The 18,933-nt window shown below is 34.1% G+C and overlaps 5 protein-coding genes across 8 annotated transcripts in view; 3 read left to right on the top strand and 2 right to left on the bottom strand.

Annotated features, from left to right (window-relative positions):
• LOC115448327 (myosin-I heavy chain) overlaps positions 1-2,942 on the top strand; it is a 45,039-nt gene extending 42,097 nt beyond the window's left edge. Inside the window, 1 exon segment of the mRNA XM_037438034.1 lies at positions 84-2,942. Within this exon segment, the coding sequence (XP_037293931.1) occupies positions 84-179 (96 nt within the window). The 3' untranslated portion in view covers positions 180-2,942.
• On the bottom strand, positions 2,940-6,288 carry LOC115448333 (DNA-directed RNA polymerase II subunit RPB7). Its single transcript, XM_030175737.2, has 6 exons — positions 6,043-6,288; positions 5,856-5,965; positions 5,516-5,675; positions 4,211-4,261; positions 3,817-3,954; positions 2,940-3,041 (listed from the first exon to the last, which is right to left on the bottom strand). Exons 1-6 carry the CDS (start codon positions 6,052-6,054, stop codon positions 2,991-2,993), a joined length of 522 nt encoding a protein of 173 aa, XP_030031597.1. The 5' UTR covers positions 6,055-6,288; the 3' UTR covers positions 2,940-2,990.
• Positions 6,289-6,844: 556 nt separating this feature from the next.
• Positions 6,845-14,182, top strand: LOC115448337 (ras-related protein Rab-8A). Of its 4 annotated transcripts, none has more exons than XM_037438035.1 (6): positions 6,845-7,187; positions 7,431-7,491; positions 9,261-9,465; positions 12,211-12,348; positions 12,890-12,896; positions 13,638-14,182. In XM_037438035.1, exons 1-6 carry the CDS (start codon positions 7,064-7,066, stop codon positions 13,850-13,852), a joined length of 750 nt encoding a protein of 249 aa, XP_037293932.1. In that variant the 5' UTR covers positions 6,845-7,063; the 3' UTR covers positions 13,853-14,182. The 4 variants fall into 4 exon arrangements, with proteins under 4 accessions (XP_037293932.1, XP_030031602.1, XP_037293933.1 ...); XM_030175742.2 differs by having other exon boundaries at positions 12,211-12,351; positions 12,894-12,896; XM_037438036.1 differs by lacking the exon at positions 12,890-12,896 and having other exon boundaries at positions 13,634-14,182.
• Positions 14,183-14,236: 54 nt separating this feature from the next.
• LOC115448336 lies at positions 14,237-17,102 on the bottom strand (the record flags this gene model as incomplete). Its single annotated transcript, XM_030175741.2, has 5 exons — positions 14,237-14,780; positions 16,442-16,585; positions 16,670-16,843; positions 16,914-16,973; positions 17,040-17,102. Coding segments are annotated over 5 exons (804 nt in total), but the record flags the coding sequence as incomplete, so codon positions are not given.
• Positions 17,103-17,436: 334 nt separating this feature from the next.
• LOC115448346 (protein SEC13 homolog) lies at positions 17,437-18,923 on the top strand. Its single transcript, XM_030175752.2, is given in 3 exon segments — positions 17,437-18,087; positions 18,460-18,709; positions 18,712-18,923. Coding segments are annotated over 3 exon segments (939 nt in total). The 5' UTR covers positions 17,437-17,517; the 3' UTR covers positions 18,831-18,923.
• The last annotated feature ends 10 nt before the right edge of the window (positions 18,924-18,933 follow it).

Raw genomic sequence — 18,933 nt, 5'->3', positions numbered from 1 at the left:
TACAACTACTCACCTATAGTTTATCAACTGACATTGCGATTTCTTAATTTCTTAGCATTAATATTGTATTGTGTCGTACTCAGGCGTACCAGATCGCGACGCTGATCAAGGACTACATCGAGGCGGTGCGCGGGCCGGTGTCGCCGGCCGCGGCACCGCCTGCGCATGCGCCCGCGTGACATCCAGCCGCCTAGTGCCAATGCTTCCACGTCAGGCACTGAGCGCGCGTGCCGCACGCGTGCCCTCCGACCGCGACACACAGACGGACAGCGAGCTGCACTCACTACCTCACGACTATTAACAACCGACATTTACTGACGAAACACACGTCAACACTTCTTTCTTTCTTCATTTATGGGTACGAAGTGAGTGTACACGTGGGAACGGTACGCACTTGCGTACTTAAACGCCGAGCACTGAGCGTGAAGTCTCGCGACGGCTTGGTGAAATGCTCGCAGAATGGAGACGAGAGGTTGCAACCAATCTCTTAGTTAGTGATGGAAAAATAATTATTACAATGGCGACATGCTCAAGTATTTGTAACCGCGACGCCGAGTACGATAGAGTATGAGGCGCGATGAATATTTTTATTTATTTAATTGTTAATTTATTTAATTGTTGTTGTTTAAACTTCAATTTGGACAGGTCAAGCGAAAGTGGTGTACGGTTTTGTGTGACAGGATGGACGATTTACGTAGCCGGAAGACGGGGAAGCAAAAAACACATTCATAGAAAGTAATTCAGAAATTTTAACCCTCTAAAAATAGGTATATATTCCGATACATCTTCCTTAATATAAATTATCGCCAGTATTATAACTGTTCTAGTGTATTGATGTTGCCGTTTAGACGTATTGAATGTTAAGTGTTAACATTGGAGTTGGATGAGTAGATAGTGATTTAAATCAATCTTTCCTCCCCTATTGCTCTACGGTTTACTTGTAAGATCTTATTGTATCAATATTTCGATAGATTACCATGTTATTAATGGATTGATAATATCGATACTAGATTCGTAGTTTACCCTACCCACTTGCGTATTCCTTCATGGCCGAAATTAATAAATAATCTCTATAGCTAATCTATATCCAAATCAACCTTGAAAATAAACGTTACAATGAATCTTTATTGTGATTACCGCATTCGATCTTGATATATCGATAGGTTGTTCATTAATTTCGGCTACTACATGTCGTAGGTTTTGTAGTGAAGTACTCGTTTGTACAATTGTTTTATTTATCCTCACATTGAACTACATTTCGTGAAATACGCCATATAAAATAGATTATCGATAACAAAAATAGATTTCTTCCTGTATAAATAATAAAGCGTTTGAATTATGAACAATAATAATTTTGTGAGTGTATGATGCATCAAATCGATGTTAAAATATATACACTACAAAAGTATAAATATATTCAGACGTTACATTCGTTTCCTTTATATATTTGTATACTTGTCTTCTGCGGTTGGTATACACGTGATGTATGCTTGAATAGTATGCAAGCTTCTAAATACAATCTATTATATGCATACCATTCAAATGTTCAGTTAAGTGCATAACCACCATTAAATATATATTGCAATACTTATTTTGTGCCTTGTACAAATCCTTAATAATAATGCTGCTTGCCAGCCGATGTCTGAAATATGAGTCTTGTTTGAACTAAATATTGGATGAGGCGACCGGCATGCATTATGCAATGTGTAAATTATTTAATGAGCAATTTGTGAAAAAATATTGTGACTGCAAAATGAATACTGATTGTTTAAAATTATAACTTCTATTATGCATATTGTATTATATTGCACAATGTTATGTCTCAATATTTTATAATATAGTATATATAAATATGAAATGGTATATCTTGGAATATAATGTTAGTATAATGATATTATTGTGCCGTTCTGTTTGTTTGCGCGGGAAACCTACGCTATAGCTATTATTGTCAATTTATCCACGGCACTTAGAGCAATTCCTGAATTCGAACCTGCGCAGGAGAACAGAACGGAGACAGGTTTTTGTCGTCGAATGTAAAAATAACCGATTATGGTGTACTGTCTCAAACGTTATAAATTTGTGATCGGTCACGACAGTTGTTTTTGATGTAAGCGCTATGCATAGTCGTAGCGAACAAATAACTAAACGATATTTCCTCTTACTAAATATGTAGGTCTATTTGGTGCTTAGGTGAACAATATTCGCTTAGCTTGTGTTTCTGATCTCATATTGAGTATTATTTATTATAGATGCCATATGTTGTTGAAGGGCGAGCAATATTTCATTAGTTATTTATTTTACATTAATATTTGACCTGACTTTGTATATACATGGAAGACCAAAGACTCGGAATCGTCCCTTTGAATTTCTGAAGAACTAATTCATTTTAGACACATGTAAATAGGCAGTAATTATAGAATATGATATACTTATTGACATGAAATTCTTGTATTATAGGAGCTGAGACAAATGCAATATTTGGCATTCACAAAAGTAATTTTGGCTTCCGGCTTATGATGTTGAAGTCAATTTTCATGTTATCTAAGTGACTGTATTTAAATTCTAAATCTATTATAGAACACATTTTCTATTTATTCAGCACGAACCATAGACAATATTATAGCATAGTTTCGGGATGGTGCGGTATTTAGACAAAACAAAATGTTATATCATAAGAATAGTGCATTTTGAAGTGTCTTAAATGCCTTTTTATCTCATGAATACATTCTGTTAGTGGTAAGTTTTAATTAATTTAGGATAATTTAATTGTAAACCATGCAAGAATCACAACACACGAGTGTTCTAACGAACCATCATGCATACTGCCCAAATAGACTGAAAATGTCCAAATATTTTATCCTTTTTTGATGATTTGTTTTTGTTACATTGTGTATGGAATTTTACCCTATTATTTGAATGCCAAATAAAGAACAACAAAATAATATTATCGTTTTATTGAAAAGTTAATTGTACATATATTTAATATAAAATTACTGTGTCACTAAACCTAAATAATCGTCCATTAAGGTGCCAATGGCGAACTGAAACAAATGAAATGTCATTTAGAATGTTGGTATGTATAACATGCTCACAACTTTGACGCCTGTTTTAAAAAATAATACTATGAGGGCAATGTTATAGTTTACTTTGGCTTTGTTTAGCTGGAAGCCATCCATTATTGTTTATTTCCATATTGGCCAATCACATGGCTGCTATGCCCACATACGGCAAAGGCTGTAGTGCATCAGCAGTGAGAAACGCATTTATTACAGCATTGCTTAGCTAAGTAACATTTGTGAATATGGGTCTAACCCATTCAAAGCAGTTACAAAATGGGCCTCCTAAAACCATGTTGCAAGCTGAAGATTAATGCATATATTTTTGAACGCAAATAGGCATCATACCTGCGCAGAGGCAAGTTTGCAAAAAAAAGTTATACCAAAATAATTCTGAAGACAACCAGCATCCTCTACTGCTGAATAATAAATATAAACATCCTTTGTATTAAATGTGTTTATAGAAATGGCAACCATAAAGTCCTTTGTAGGTTGAGAAAGTAATGATAAAATAAGACTGCCTTGCTAGCATAGTTGAATTGCAGTATTATTTGCCATGCTGAGGTCTTGGGTTCGAGGCCAGGTCGGGTAGTAATATTGGGTTTTTCTGCTCAGTCCCAGCCGAGTTTGGAATTTGGACAAGATACAAATGGCAAAAAACTGATGCACTTGTTATGGCTTCTGCATACCCATCTAGGGATAAAAGACGTAAGTGAGTGACTATGTGTATGGAATATACTTATTTATTGAAGTTACTCACAATGCCAGTGGCGTCGACCCTCGTACCCACTATCTTTAGCCTAATCACATCCTCTTCCTGTATGACATTATCTTCCTGTTTGCTCTTGTAGCAAGGGGGATTCACATTGGGACAGAACTCCATATCCGCTGGGATTGACTGTAATCAAAACAATGGTATATACAATCTGGTGATTGTCAAAATTATTTGGGCTAATCATTTACAAATCAAAGTTTTTCCAACAAAATATTTTTCTCGCTATCTAGTCTGGTAGAAAGATACCTCACTTATTTTATTTCCTCTAATCAGGCATAGTATGTGCTACTGATATTTCATTGATACAATTTTATTGTAAAATAGGGTATTTATTCTTTAATATTAATTATCCCAATATGTCTCATAGCTTAGTACTTACATGGTGAGATATAAAGCATGTTAACGGACCAATTTGTGCAAACATTCCAACCTGGAAACAAAATAATGAGTTACACAATGATACACAACACACACCTGGGCCCTTATTCTGTATGATAGTGTAAACGCGTAACGCGGCCGTGTCATGTTATCTTCGAGGAATGTGCGTGGAATGGTATTCTGTAAGCCAAATTTCTATAGTCCCAAACATGACGCGTTGTGTTACGTGCTTGTTACGCACTGTTAAAATAACGTGTGGGATAGAGAATAAGGCCCCAGGGCCCTTATTCTGTATGATAGTGTAAACGCATAACGCGGCCGTGTCATGTTATCTTTGAGAAATGTGCGTGGAATGGTATTCTGTAAGCCATATTTCTATAGTCCTAAACATGATGCGTTGTGTAACGTGCTTGTTACGCACTGTCAACATAACATGCGGGATAGAGAATAAGGCCCCAGCATGTAATATTGAAGAATAACACGAGAATTATTTTTACATTTCTTACTTTTTAATAATGTTATAAATGGGAATGTGTACAAAAACTGCTATGCAGACTTGGATTTTATTTGGCACATGCATAGACCATGTCATAGAATTACATATAGATTTTTTATTGCAGTAATTTGCTGGTGTAGGAAATTTTAATATAAAAATTGTTTTTTTAAATCACTGGTGTAAAGATTAGTCTGTAAATCAAATAATGACTTATATAGCCAGAAAGGCTTTTCATATAGGTTAATCCACAAGCATGACCTTGGGCTATATAATTGAAATTTAAATTGTATGAAATTTATTACACATTTCCACATTCTGTAGCAAAATCTAAAAACCCCTTATTCCTAATATTAGTTGCAAAGTGTTGCTTGCACATCTGGCCCCCAAATAAACTTCTCAAAATGAAATATATTTTTAAGATTAAGAGTAGTTTGTAATAATCTGTAATACTGTCTATCTCTATGTAAAATTTATAAATCCATTTAGTAGTTTCTAAATTTCAACAAACGGCCAATCATCTTCACTGTTATTTTTATATTTTTTTTTTTTTTGAGTGAGACACCTTACTTGATGTTGGAAAAGTTGTCCTAGAGGGCAGAACATGTTACAGAAAACACACGGAAACAGTGCTAACTCCCAGTGACCATTCTAAGCTGAGGTATGTTACCCGTAAGTGGGTTGCCATCAGCTTGGTTGCAATATTTTCAAGGAATGCAAACACTTAGTGCTCACACAAAACTCCAGTGTGTTTGTATAAGCCAGGCTAACAAATCTTGAGTCATGTTAAAAAAAATGCTAACTAGCACATACCTTGTTGACCTGTGTGACAATTGCATCAAGAACCTCTCCTTTGAACGGCCTGAACACTATGGCTTTGCATTTCACAGGATACACCACAAACCCTTGCCCGGGCTGAATCAGTCCCGCCCCTATACTATCAATTGTTGTTATTGCTATAATAAAACCATATCTGAAAAAATACATATTTTTTGTACACTTTGACCACGTTTCAATATCCATGCCCAGGTGTAGAGGTATATCCTATAATTCATAACTATATATATTATATTCAATTTAGAAAAATGCGAAAAATGGACAACAACTTTGATAGGTTAGAAATTGCTCTTAATAGTTTTCGATGATCGCTTACTTGCCGCTACAAGTGCCTTCTACTTCTATGTATAACTTCTGTTTTACTGTATCCAGTAGCTGAGGTCCGAAATATCTTGGGTGCAGTAAGATTTCATGTTCTAGGGAAATCTGTAAATATATGTTTACAAAACAATAATGACAATATTTAAATATTCAAGCACAACGTTACGCTAAAATATACTCACATGATAAAACATTCTTGCCGACTATAATTAAACATAAAATTATATCATAATTATTTTAAATAAACTATAAATTAGGTATTTAAAAACTTTTTAGTGATTTTTTAACGCTACATCAACTGTCAACATGAAATGAAATGTCAAGCGGTTATTGCTTTCCTTATCGTATCGCAGATCTATTTATTACAATATCTAGCATAATGCAAAGAGTATAGTAATAATAGTAATTAGTAGTAACCACTACGCATGTTTTTGAATCATTCAAAAACAACAAATCAACCAAACGTAATTTTGAGTTACAGATAAGAAAAGATACATGCGTAATATTTTTTCGAACAGGTAATATTTTGGTGAATGTTTTATATTATATTATATGATAGAAGGATGCATATTGTATTGAAGTGATTGAACGCCTTTCGCATTAGAGACGTGCTAGACGTGTATTCTGATACTGTATATTAAATTTATCAATAATAAAAACTCGATTATTGATCACTTTTTTATTGTTAAAAATTTCGATCTATGAATAGAGGTGGGGCGCCTTGTTGAGAAAGAAACTAGCCTGCTACGTTCACAGAGTGCCTATAAAAGAAAAAGTATGCCAATATTTAATTTAAAAAAGGGAGGAATATTGTACAAAGTGTAGAAACAAAGATGTTTAGACGCACAGACATAGACACCCGCGTTATTTCGAACCCAAGGACCCAAAAAAGTGCGGCACCGCGCCGCGCTGCGCCGTGCCACTAGAGGTGATTCATTACCAGTCGACAAGTTAATATAAAAATTTACCGAAACAATTCATTTATGTTTAGGCAAATTATCGTTGTATTTTATTATAAGTTTGTTACAAAAACAAAGTATTATTAAGTAGTTTTATTTTAAAATAATCGATTGTGCCAATATTTTTGATACTGTTTGTTCGATTAGTAAAATGTCATACGTGTCAACGACTCTAGTGATTACTCAAAAATGCCAAATGAATGGCAGGCTTATGTGTATCGTCGTAATCAGATTGTTCTAAAAAATGGCAAAAACTTACGATTATTTATTTAAATTACTGTTGATAGGGGATTCCGGAGTGGGAAAAACGTCTATACTATTTAGATTTTCAGAAGACGCATTCAATATATCGTTTATATCAACTATTGGTAAGTGGCCAGCCTTTATATCAAAGGTTATTGTCAGTGGAGATAATTTTTTGTACGTATAATGTAATGGATGTTGATTTTTTTGCTTCCTTGTGCATTGTTAGATTTTTCGGGATACATGATGGCGGAAAGGGCGCGGCTGCAGTAAATACAGCCCTTATCAAATTAAACGAATCAACCGTTCATGACATCATACTCACTAATTTTAATTAGTTCTTGTAGTTAATAGAGCGTTGTTCGCAGGTATCGACTTTAAAATTCGAACAATAGACCTTGATGGGAAAAAAGTGAAGTTACAAATATGGTAAGTGTGCATTCTATACATTAACATAACTTGAGCCCTTTGTGCTTGTTTTGGATTGCATTTGCAAATGCATTGACATATAGGCGCGGCGGCCTTATACAAAAACCGTTCACGACTTGCACTCATACAACATTTTGTTATTACTTATGTTTTCATATGTACTATCATTCAGAGGATACTGTGGATTGTTTTTAGCTTGCAAACAACATTTTATACTTTCTCCATTATTGTACATCTATTATGAGTAAAGCATAAGCACTACAAAGACCCCAGAGTGACACATACAGTGAACTATAATTTGTTTCATTCATAAAAACAACACAAACAGTTGAAATATTTGCTGAATATTGTGATATGGAAATCTTCACTGTTATATAGACCACCATCACAATAAGATAATTTAAGGATTTTTTAAATCAGTTATCATAGAAATTTACATCAATATTCAATTAACTTGATCTTGTTATATTATGAATTTATCATAATATTGTACATGGATGTGTGAGTACTATTTATGACTAATATAGCCATGAAGATTGTATTGTTATATGAAACAATATATTTTATAATCAATTTTTTATATTTTGTTCATAATTTACATATACTCAGGTTTACTTCATCAATTAAGTCAATCTTGATCCTTATTTTGGTTGGTATTATAAACAATATATTAAATAACATAAGTCATAATATCTGACAGAATACAGACAGTTAATATGCTTACTTTTGGTGGTTGTCAATGTTTCTGTATACTAAGATAGTTAAGAATATCTTATCCATAAAATTTTGCTATCTATTGGAAACTTGAATATACTTACTGTAATTGGAGCACTTCGTTTTTGCCTAAGATAAACATAGAACTATTAAGCATTGTTATAATAATCCATGCAGTATGTTGTTTAAATTGCCTAAGTAAATTCAAATTAATACTATTGAAGAGATATTGACAAGGAATATAGCTGAAAACGTAAAAAGTCCTTCAATAATATTTTTGTAGTCTTCAGCTCACTAGAATCACTAGAGTTATTATATATTTTAACAGCAGTGACAGCGTAAATTTGGCTGTCGAATTAAGATAGAAGTAGTATTAAATGTTATTAAGTTATTGAGAACAACCATAAAACAAATAACTATAATTTTTGTTAAACACTTACATTGAAGTTTTCATATCAAAACAAAGCACAACAACAAACTTGCATAAACATGTTTTAGTTTCCTTTTTATAAAAGATAGTGTATGCGCTAGATCCTTTCCATAGGAATTTTAGTTTAACTACAATCACTTCTTAGCCTGGCCTGGATTTGTTAAGCAATTTTGATATATTTACAATTTCACCTCTGCTGCAAAACTGGATTTTGATGTATGCACATCCGTTAGGAAACTCTTAATATTTAATATTTGAATATAATTATTTACTGATTTCTTTGCCAATCCTTAAGTTAAACATTACTTCAACATAAACCCCCTTATTCAGAAACATTATTTATGTAAGGATGGAGAATTGCTTTAATAACAAGTCTCTTTCTCAGCTTTGTTTACCTGACAGCTTGCTGTTTTTCAGCTTTGTTTATCTGACAGCCAACTAGTTTAAAGTTGTATCTCAATATTAGCCAATCACAATGGCCCTATGTCTATGCACTGCGAAGGCTGCCATGTCGTCAACACAGAGAAACAGACTTGTTATCACAGCAATGCTCCATCCTTAGATAAATAACGTTTATGAATAAGAGGGAAAGTCTTTTTATTGTTAACACAAATTATTTTTATAGGGACACTGCGGGCCAAGAGAGATTCCGTACAATAACCACAGCATACTACCGGGGCTCCATGGGCATCATGCTAGTGTATGACGTTACTAACGAAAAGAGCTTTGAAAACATTAAGAATTGGATAAGGAACATTGAAGAGAATGCCAGTGCTGATGTCGAGAAGATGATACTTGGAAACAAATGTGATTTAGATTCTAAAAGACAGGTAACTGATGACATATATTAACTTTTTTAGTGATAATATTTAGATTGTAATTTATGATTATACATTTAGCGTGTGTTTAGTTTTTTTAAGTGATTATGGTTCAACTTTAAAATAAATTAATGGTATACAGTAGTTATACAGGGCCATTTTTACATTGTGTTAATAAACTAACATTGTGTCAAAATCATCGACGAATAATGAATGTTTTCACCAAAAATCTTAGTTTTACTTATATTTATAATTTTGTAGTTTATTGCGATTATGAAGTGTGTGTAAGAGTATTTATGACTGGAAATCGAATGTTGGTAACAACTGCAAAGAATTCACTTAGCGTTTTAGTAGTGGCATTAGTGTGTAAGATTAAAATTACTTTTTTTACCTCTATAATTCGAGAAACTTATTGTAAAATGTTATTTTATAGAGGATAATTATGTAATTTGACATAGTAACACTATGTCAAAATGACCCTGTATATCTTTTCTTTTATATTGTATAATTTTAAAACAAATACACGCATCACACCTTCATCCCTGAAGGGGTAGACTGAGGTGTAACCAGGACCGCTACTATGCGCCATATGTATCCCGTCCGACGATATGATAGGGGGTGAGGCTATTAATTCATCAGGCATTAACTCCAGACTCCAGCTTGATACTGAGCAAAAACCCTATCACAGCCTGATCAAAAATTTGCCCCCGGACCTCAGAGCTATCGTCGTACGGCGCACGTAATACAACTTCTCCACTGAGGCAGACAATTTTAAAACAATTTAAATCCACAATAATAATTTAGCATTTATTTTTAGGCAAAATATTTGAATACATTATCAATTAATTAACATTTGAATTACCAATTTCATTTAAAAACAGCAAATCTTTTATAAGTTTAAGCCGAATTGCAAATTTAATACTAAATTGATAGTTTATGAGACAAACCGCATACTCTGTTCACCTCAGTGGTCTCGCGTATTTAAATTTTTTCAGTATTCTAAATAGTTTATTGATGATTCGCGTCATAGGACGATAATTTCGGCGAAAAGTGCACTATTTGCCTATTATAGCAACCCTTTCCGCACAAAGGCGTTGATTTATTTATTAATGTAAGTTTACAATGGGGACAAAATATTGATTACCTTTAATTTCATTTATATACAATAGGGAACCGGCCTACGTTTGATTTTGTTCATTATTCTATATGTTATGGTAAATAATACGAAAAAGAAGCACTCCTGCGAAAACTGCATAAAAATTGGTTAAAAAATGGGCGAGTAATTCATATTTCAAATATTGTAACGTGCAGAAGTGGGCGCGTTGTAGGGATATCGCTTCATCTCTTTCTTTCGCACGCGTCGTAATGCCCGATGACGTCAAATGTGGGTATTTCGTCTCTTTTCTGTTTCTTGCTAATTACCCCTTCCACCGACATTCAAAGACTTATAACTTGTTGATTTTTTACCGGATTTTCATAATTCCTTTTGTGTTATAATTTATATAACGTAAATATTTGATAATAGTAAAGAACAAAAATGAGTCCGGTACCCTATTATTATAAATAAATAGTCAGTTCAGTTCCTCATGTTAGCTTATTGAAAAATTGTTTTCCAATGAAACAGACATTACGCGTTACGTGTTGCTAATTACTCATTATTTATTGAATGTTATTGTGAAATAAATTTTTAATTCGCAAATATTTATACAAATTATCCGGTTTATAATCGTAAAATACTAATCTTTAACATTAGCTGGGTACATAAATATTTATTATAAAAATTATAACATCTATGTTATAGGTTTTTTTATAAACAACTAAATGTAAGATGTAATGTATGTCGTGGTGGTTCATGCTCGTATGAAGTAAGCATGAACCACCACGAGTGATTAGAAACAGAAGCGACCACGACTGAAATAAAAACTCTTAATGATTTCTTATGTTCACGCGAATGTAAAAAAAATTAAAAAAGAACTATTTCACGGATTTTTTCGCGGTTTGTTATTATAATTTTCTTTCTTCAAGACGCTGTAAGCTTATTCTGCGTAGATCGTACTGTGAATAGCTAAAATAATTAATAATTTTATATAGTTGTAAAATGTAAGTAGGTATTGTAACTTTGACTTTTCGGTCGACCAACACCTCAGTCTTTCCAGTCCCGTAACCATGAAGGCTGCAGTCTTCGAAACATCGAAAGAAAATTATAACATAAAAAACCGCAATTAAATCCGTAAAATAGTTTTATTTCAATAAAAACACTTATGAACAGTGCGTTCATTATCCTAAGGTATTTAATGTTTCGAAATATTCGATGTCACTGGCTTCGGTATTCTTTAAACCGAAACAATGCTTGCACACTGATGCTTGACGTTATCTACCCAGACAGACCCTCGCATACTAAATGTCTACCACTAAGTACAAAATTCTTGATTATCATGTCGAAACGTCATACCTACTTAAATTGTAATGTCTGCGTTTTTAAAAGGCTTCTTGTAAAGCCTATTAGCTTTGAGAAAATTTTAGTTGGTGTCTGCACGAATTTATATTTTAGGTAATTAGGAACAAGGTCTATTATTTTTTCTGTATAGCTGTTTTTACCGAGTTTGCCAATTGTATTTTGTAGTAATATTAAATATGAAGCTATAATTTATCTTAAATCCATCATAATCGTGTCATAATTGTATCTTATCTAAAGCAAGTGCGTAGAGCCCCAGATGCGTCAACAATGCGTTAATGAAATGTGTTATTTCATTTCAGGTTTCGAAAGAGCGAGGTGAACAATTAGCAATAGAATATCAGATTAAATTTGTAGAAACATCGGCAAAAGACTCATTAAATGTTGAATACGCGTTTTACACTTTGGCGAGAGACATCAAAGCCAAGATGGAGAAAAAACAGGTATGTACGCGCGCTAACGCATTATACTTTCACCAAATTGTCATCGCTAATTTAATGTCGCGCTCGCGGCAATTGTACCAAGGACTTATTCATAAATGCGCACTATTTGTGATCGCTCATCCCACATGCCGAATAATTTATATCACAACGCAACTGGTGAAGTTACACGTCGGTTTGGACTTTTCCATCAAACACGTACTAATGCGAAATATAAACATGTAAACTTCCCACTAAATGATCGATCGATTTCTATGTTTATACAACAATTATGTACTGTTACTATTTTGGTGGAGTTGTTTAATTCTTCCTGTGAGAAAACAGGATATTTTGGCCAGTTTTTAAATAGTGCAGCAACCCATTTTTAAAGAGACCCTTAACGACATAATTTGTAGAAGCACTCGCTTTGTGTTCACTGCTATATTCTGTCCCCTATGCGGAAATTATTTGGAAATGGGTATAAAATCTATGTTTTATAACATAATTATTTTCTTTTCCTTCTAACATGACTTTATTTTGTTTCATGGCTCTCTTTCTGAATACAGAAGGTAAATAGTACTTGAGTAATTGTGTTGTCCAAGTATTTACATAATATTTATACCGATGTTTTGTGTAGCTTCATTAACAAATTTATTTTTAAATATTGTTGTGTACTGCATGATTTAGAATGCTTTTGTTCAGTTATTGTTGTGATTACAAACATTGCATAATCAAAACCATGCGATGTTACAAACTAATACAGTTTTTATTGGTTTATATATATAGGAATTTCCTTATCATTTATACCTATATTTATTATAGTTATTGTGCAATGTTTCCTTTATTGCCACAGTAAAACTGATACTTTGTCGCAAACTTGTTTGTTTATTAAACAAGCAATTACGAATGTTTTTATTATTTTTAATTTTATGTTGTAAATTAACATTCATTAACTGCTGATGATTATCAGTAAGTACTATAGTGTGACCGCGAGCATCGTGCCGCCCCTAGGGTAGGGACTGAAGTGAAAGGGCGCGGAAAAGAACAGCTCAATTTAACATAATAGCAATACTGCCAGGATAGAAATATATACAGAAAATATTTGCGTCAGTATAACATTCAAAGCTTTCTCTGTTTGCTTTTTCCGAAAGTACTCGGCTACATTACCAATAATGGCTTTCACATCATGAGAAAGTCATGACCCGTCTTCAGATATTTCATCTCATGTGCATAGGACACTCAAGGCGCGGTCACACTATAGATGTGTAATGAGTGCGCGTGTGTGTGTAACGCTGTGTTGTGTGGGACAGGAGGCGAGCAACCCGCCGGGCGGGCGGTCGGGCGCACACCAGCTGAAGGCGAACGAGCCGCAGCGCAAGCCCACGTCGTGGCTGTCGCGCTGCAGCGTGCTCTGACGACGCCCCGCCGCCGCCGCCCAGGCCAGCCCCGCGCCCTCGCTACTCTGAACTCAGTGGAACATCGATACACCCACCTCGACTATATTTTTCGACCTACTACTTTTTAAAACTGGTGCATCCGTTCGGAGCGGGAATCAGACTTGCTTTTTGTATTTTTATAACCACGACTATACCTAATTGTTTCGACTTTAGTGGGATATGAGAACAGTATTTTCTTCGTTAATTACCTGTACGTTTGTTTACTTCTGAAGTGACAATTTTATTTTAATTAGGGCAAAATTTTTTGGTGTTACATTACAAAGATGAATAATGGTTAATGGATATTATTTCAATAGATTATTTAGCTGTACTTTTTCTTTTGCTACTTTTAATTAAGATATATATTTTAATGTAATATATACTATTTAATTTGAATAAACAGTGCTTTTTTACATAAACATTTTGTTCACATACATTATTCTCCTAAAATATCCAATAGATTTAAAATTCCATTAATAATTCAGTAACTTTTATTTTCAATCAGTAAATATGTACAAAAACATTTTGGACACTAATAAATAAATGGAAGAATCATCTCTAGCCACAAGAAGGGGACCAAATAAATACGAATTTAGTAACTCATTTGGTTCCACTCAACACTAGAAAAGTAACAATTGCTGCAGATAAATGCTTTCATGTTGCTTGTACTTGCTTAGGACTTGATTTGAATGGTCGGAGAACCAAATTCTTTGTTCCGACTAAGGCACTTTTCGAAGCAATTCCAAGAAGGTTCAGTAACTTTTTTGCAGTAAAAATCAGTAGTTCCGTTGTTAGTTGGGCTCCCTTTCGCCAGTACACGATGTAGAACGGTATAGGAGGTAAACTATCAGACCACACTCCGTTTCGGAAACTTCTTGCCTTTGCCTCTGCTGACAAGATAGTAGCGGCTAGTTGTGACTCAACAGTATTCTTCTTTATCTTGTTAGGTACTGAGGCTTTAGCGAATCCGAGTTCTACAAGTTTTTGTCCAACATCCAATGTCTCCACTGTTTTAGTCTGAAATCAAAATTAAAGCATGTAGTCCAAAAATAATAAATTACTCCCTAAATTAAATTCCTCATTAGGTTAGAATAACTAATTTATTCCGTGACTTGAACATGAGTTATCTATATTTATTATAATATTAGTTATTAGTATTAGATGAAAAGTTTCGGTTTGTACAGAATAATCTCAAATTACTGAATCGATTTTGAAAAATTCTTTCACTAATAGTAAGCTACATTACTCCTTTTTACCCCGGAATATCTATATACTGGGCAAAGGCTACTATCATATCATATGTAATTGTAAAACGAAACATGTATTAAGTAAGACAAAAATGTAAACAACCCACAAATAATCTGACATTTATGCTTTGTCACAGACTCTCAGTAGTGAACTTTCTGAAGTACTGTTTTATAAATAGCATAAGATCTACAATCAAGGAAGGCAGCTGATAGGAATCATAACCACCCAACATCAATGTAAACATTACTATTTATATTTCGTTGCCAAAATTGGAGGAAGAAAGTTAACGGATATAGATTATGCGGATCCAACTTAAGTGTTGGTAAATGGAACTGCTGGTGCTGTACATACAGTAAGTGAGGTAAGATTAATATCTTCTGCATATGAATAATAAATTCTAACATGATCTTGTGTTTGATCAACATTATTTTTGCCCAGTCTACACTATACTTACACTAGTTGGAACAAGTCTGAATAAAAAAATATTGATATGTTAAACAGAAAAGGTCATATTATGAGGATAAAAATAATATCCACTGTCAATGCTTTAGTAGTGGAAATCAAAGTATTTTTAGTACAAAAGTGTTATTTAAAACAATGTAAACACTTGCCTTCGCAATTTAAATGGTTTTATTTTGGCAAGAAACCAAAACAAGATTAAAAACAACATTTAAAACAACTTTTACCAAGTAAAATGTTTAAGCAATATGTTCTTTTATCTTAACTTGAAACACAATTCAATTACTTTCAAGTTTCAAACACTAAATGGCTGATATAATATTCCACAACAACATACTATGAATAAATATTTTCTTTCTTCTTTCTTTCTACAATATAGCTCTGTTCAAAAGACTGGCATTAGATGCATAGAAACACATATTTTGTATGTTTTATGATGTTATGTTCACATTCTAATGCACGCTAGTATATGTAGTTATAAGTGAGCATTTAAAGTTAGTTATCTTTATGGTGGGAGAGGGGGGGGGAGTATGATATTAAACTGTTATCTATATATTGATTGGCGTCAAAGAAATTTTTTTTTGTTACAACAATTATGCAGCCAGCATAACTAATGTTTTAAGACTGTCTCACTCATGCACATGGCTCAGCCACGAGCCAGTGGGAGACAAACCTATAGATGTAGTGGCGGCACTTGTGGGGAGTTCTTTGTATTGCCACCACAGTCAAAACATTCATATTTAGAGCATGTAAATTACTAATAATTATTACAGTAGTGTTTGTTGACAACCAAAGGTGACAATAAACAAATTATCAGCTTCTTTTTATAAAGAAAAAAAAATCTATATTAATTATACTTTACCGCTTTGTAACAAACTTGATTAGATAAATTTATGCAATCACTACCAATAACAATAAATATACCATTGTAAGGATAAAACATTTTGGATGATGATAATGATGTGGTTTACCTTAGGTTGTTTTAAATGCAATAAAACAGTGGAGACAAGATCATCATTATCCCTTGCTATTGGCTTCAGGGTGACATTCTGTCCTCTCGCCACACACTCCAGCCAGTTGACTGCATTGCCACTCACAATGTCCACACCCCATAGCTGAAAACAACAATTACAAGTTTCAATCTTGGCACCAATATATAGGTCAACACAACTGATTTATTAATGTCATTGAACACTAACCTTGACTGGTAGCGGCGGTTTGCTGGAATGCCATAACGGTAAATATATAGGAGCTTTATGGTCAATTAGAAGGCGAACAGGCGAATGCTGCACACCTGTGTACACTCCCCTTAACGGTTCATGTTGTCGTATGAAGTGATCCGGAACTTTGGTCGCTTTCGAAAACTTGCTAACCTGATTCAAAATATTTTGTTAAGTTATGTAATAAATTAATTATTTATGTTACATACGCATAAATATTTACCGGACGGATCTTATGTATGGACACTGCCAATCCAGCAGTCGCCAGAGCATATACCGCTATCTGTAATTAACGATCAGGTGATAAAAACATACATTATTCGAGTGTATTCTTCTCAAAAGCACTCACGTTTACGCCGCGGTAATCCTGCTGCAGCAGATTCTGGACGTTATAGAAAAATCCACCTTCTTTTCAGACATTTTGTTGTATGTTTAAACACCAAACTATCATAATTTTCTGTTTATTAGCTCATCTGTATTTTCAGACTTTTTCTTTCGGAATTCGTTTTCTGAATTTGTGACATTTATATACAATGTTACCAAAAAAGATGAAACCCAATTTACTACCTGTGTTACAAAAATATTGTTATACATAATAATTATATAATTAAAACAATCATATGTATTTGTAATAAATGTAAAACTACTTTTAGGACTATTTCTTTCCTTCTTTTTATTAATAAAACATTCGATAAAGATTACACGTCTTTTATTTTTACTAATTGATTATTTCGCAACACTGAATTCCACGTCAACGTAATTGACAATTTGACAGCTTGTGACTCGTTTTTGTGGTTCGTTGTGGTATTTTCGAAAAATAATTAAAAATGATTACCGTACTGAACACTATCGATACCGGCCATGAGGATATGATACACGACGCTGAATTGGATTACTACGGCTTGAAATTGGCAACCTGTTCTTCAGATAATTCTGTAAAAATATACGACATCAAGAGCGGTACACAAACTCTAGCAGCAGACCTGAAGGGACATTTCGGGCCTGTCTGGCAGGTAGCTTGGGCACATCCCAAATACGGTAACCTCCTAGCCTCGTGTTCGTACGACAGAAAGGTAATCATTTGGAAAGAATCCGGGGAGTGGACGAAACTGTATGAATACACCGGACACGAGAGCTCAGTGAACTCCATAGCGTGGGCGCCGGCTGAGTATGGGCTCATACTAGCGTGTTGCAGTTCCGACGGTTCAGTCTCAATAATAACTTACGCACAGGACACTGGCAACTGGGAGGTAAAGAAGATTCCGGGCGCGCATGCTATAGGTGTCAACTCAATCAGTTGGTGCCCAGCTATCTCTGCTGATTTAAACTTGGATCCTCTTAGCAATAAGGAAGCACCAAAGAGGATTGTGACGGGCGGATGTGATAATTTGATAAAGGTATGATGTATTACATGCTGGTTGTTATTTTTATGCTCTAGTTAAAAATGTTACATGGACAAATTTTCATATGAGAATAATCAGTTTTATTGTGGTCAAAATGTTTATTAATTTTAGATAAAGAAAACTGTTTAAAGAACATTGAAGGAATAAATACCTAAATATATAATCAGTCAACATCATATTATGGCGACATCAAATAATAATTTCAAAAATATACTTGAAACTTAATTTTTGTGAAGGTTTTGGGAAACAAAGCTATATTATATTTTATGACATGTATACAACAAACACAGTTTTATCCCTGAAAATAAGGTGCAAGTAGTGTCAGTAGAATAGCAAATAATTCTTGAATATTCAATATTATTGCAGATATGGAGGGAGCAAGGTGAACAGTGGGTAGAAGAAAACAGGTTGGAGATGCACATGGACTGGGTCAGAGATGTGGCATGGGCTCCATCCCTCGGCCTCCAAAGGTCCATGATTGCCAGCTGCTCCCAAGACAAGAGGGTTGTCATCTGGACCAGTGATGACAATGTCTCTTGGACACCAACTATTCTGAACACTTTTGATGATGTGGTCTGGAGTGTGAGCTGGTCTCTCACTGGGAACATCCTGGCAGTGTCGGAGGCGATAATAAAGTCAGTTTGTGGAGAGAGGGAACCGACGGCCAGTGGCTATGCATAAGTGAGGTGGCTAAAGGATTGGGCCAAACTACAAATGATGAACCAAGCACCCTCTGATTTTTAAATTGATTCTTTTTGTTTATATCTAATGTTAATATGTACTTTGTAATAAATTGTAATGCTAATGTAAGAAATATGTTTTAATCCATATTACTCAGTT

Source organism: Manduca sexta, chromosome 13 (genome assembly GCF_014839805.1).
Source record: "Manduca sexta isolate Smith_Timp_Sample1 chromosome 13, JHU_Msex_v1.0, whole genome shotgun sequence".
NCBI classification, from domain to species: domain Eukaryota; kingdom Metazoa; phylum Arthropoda; class Insecta; order Lepidoptera; family Sphingidae; genus Manduca; species Manduca sexta.
This window is presented reverse-complemented; position numbering and strand designations above follow the sequence as displayed.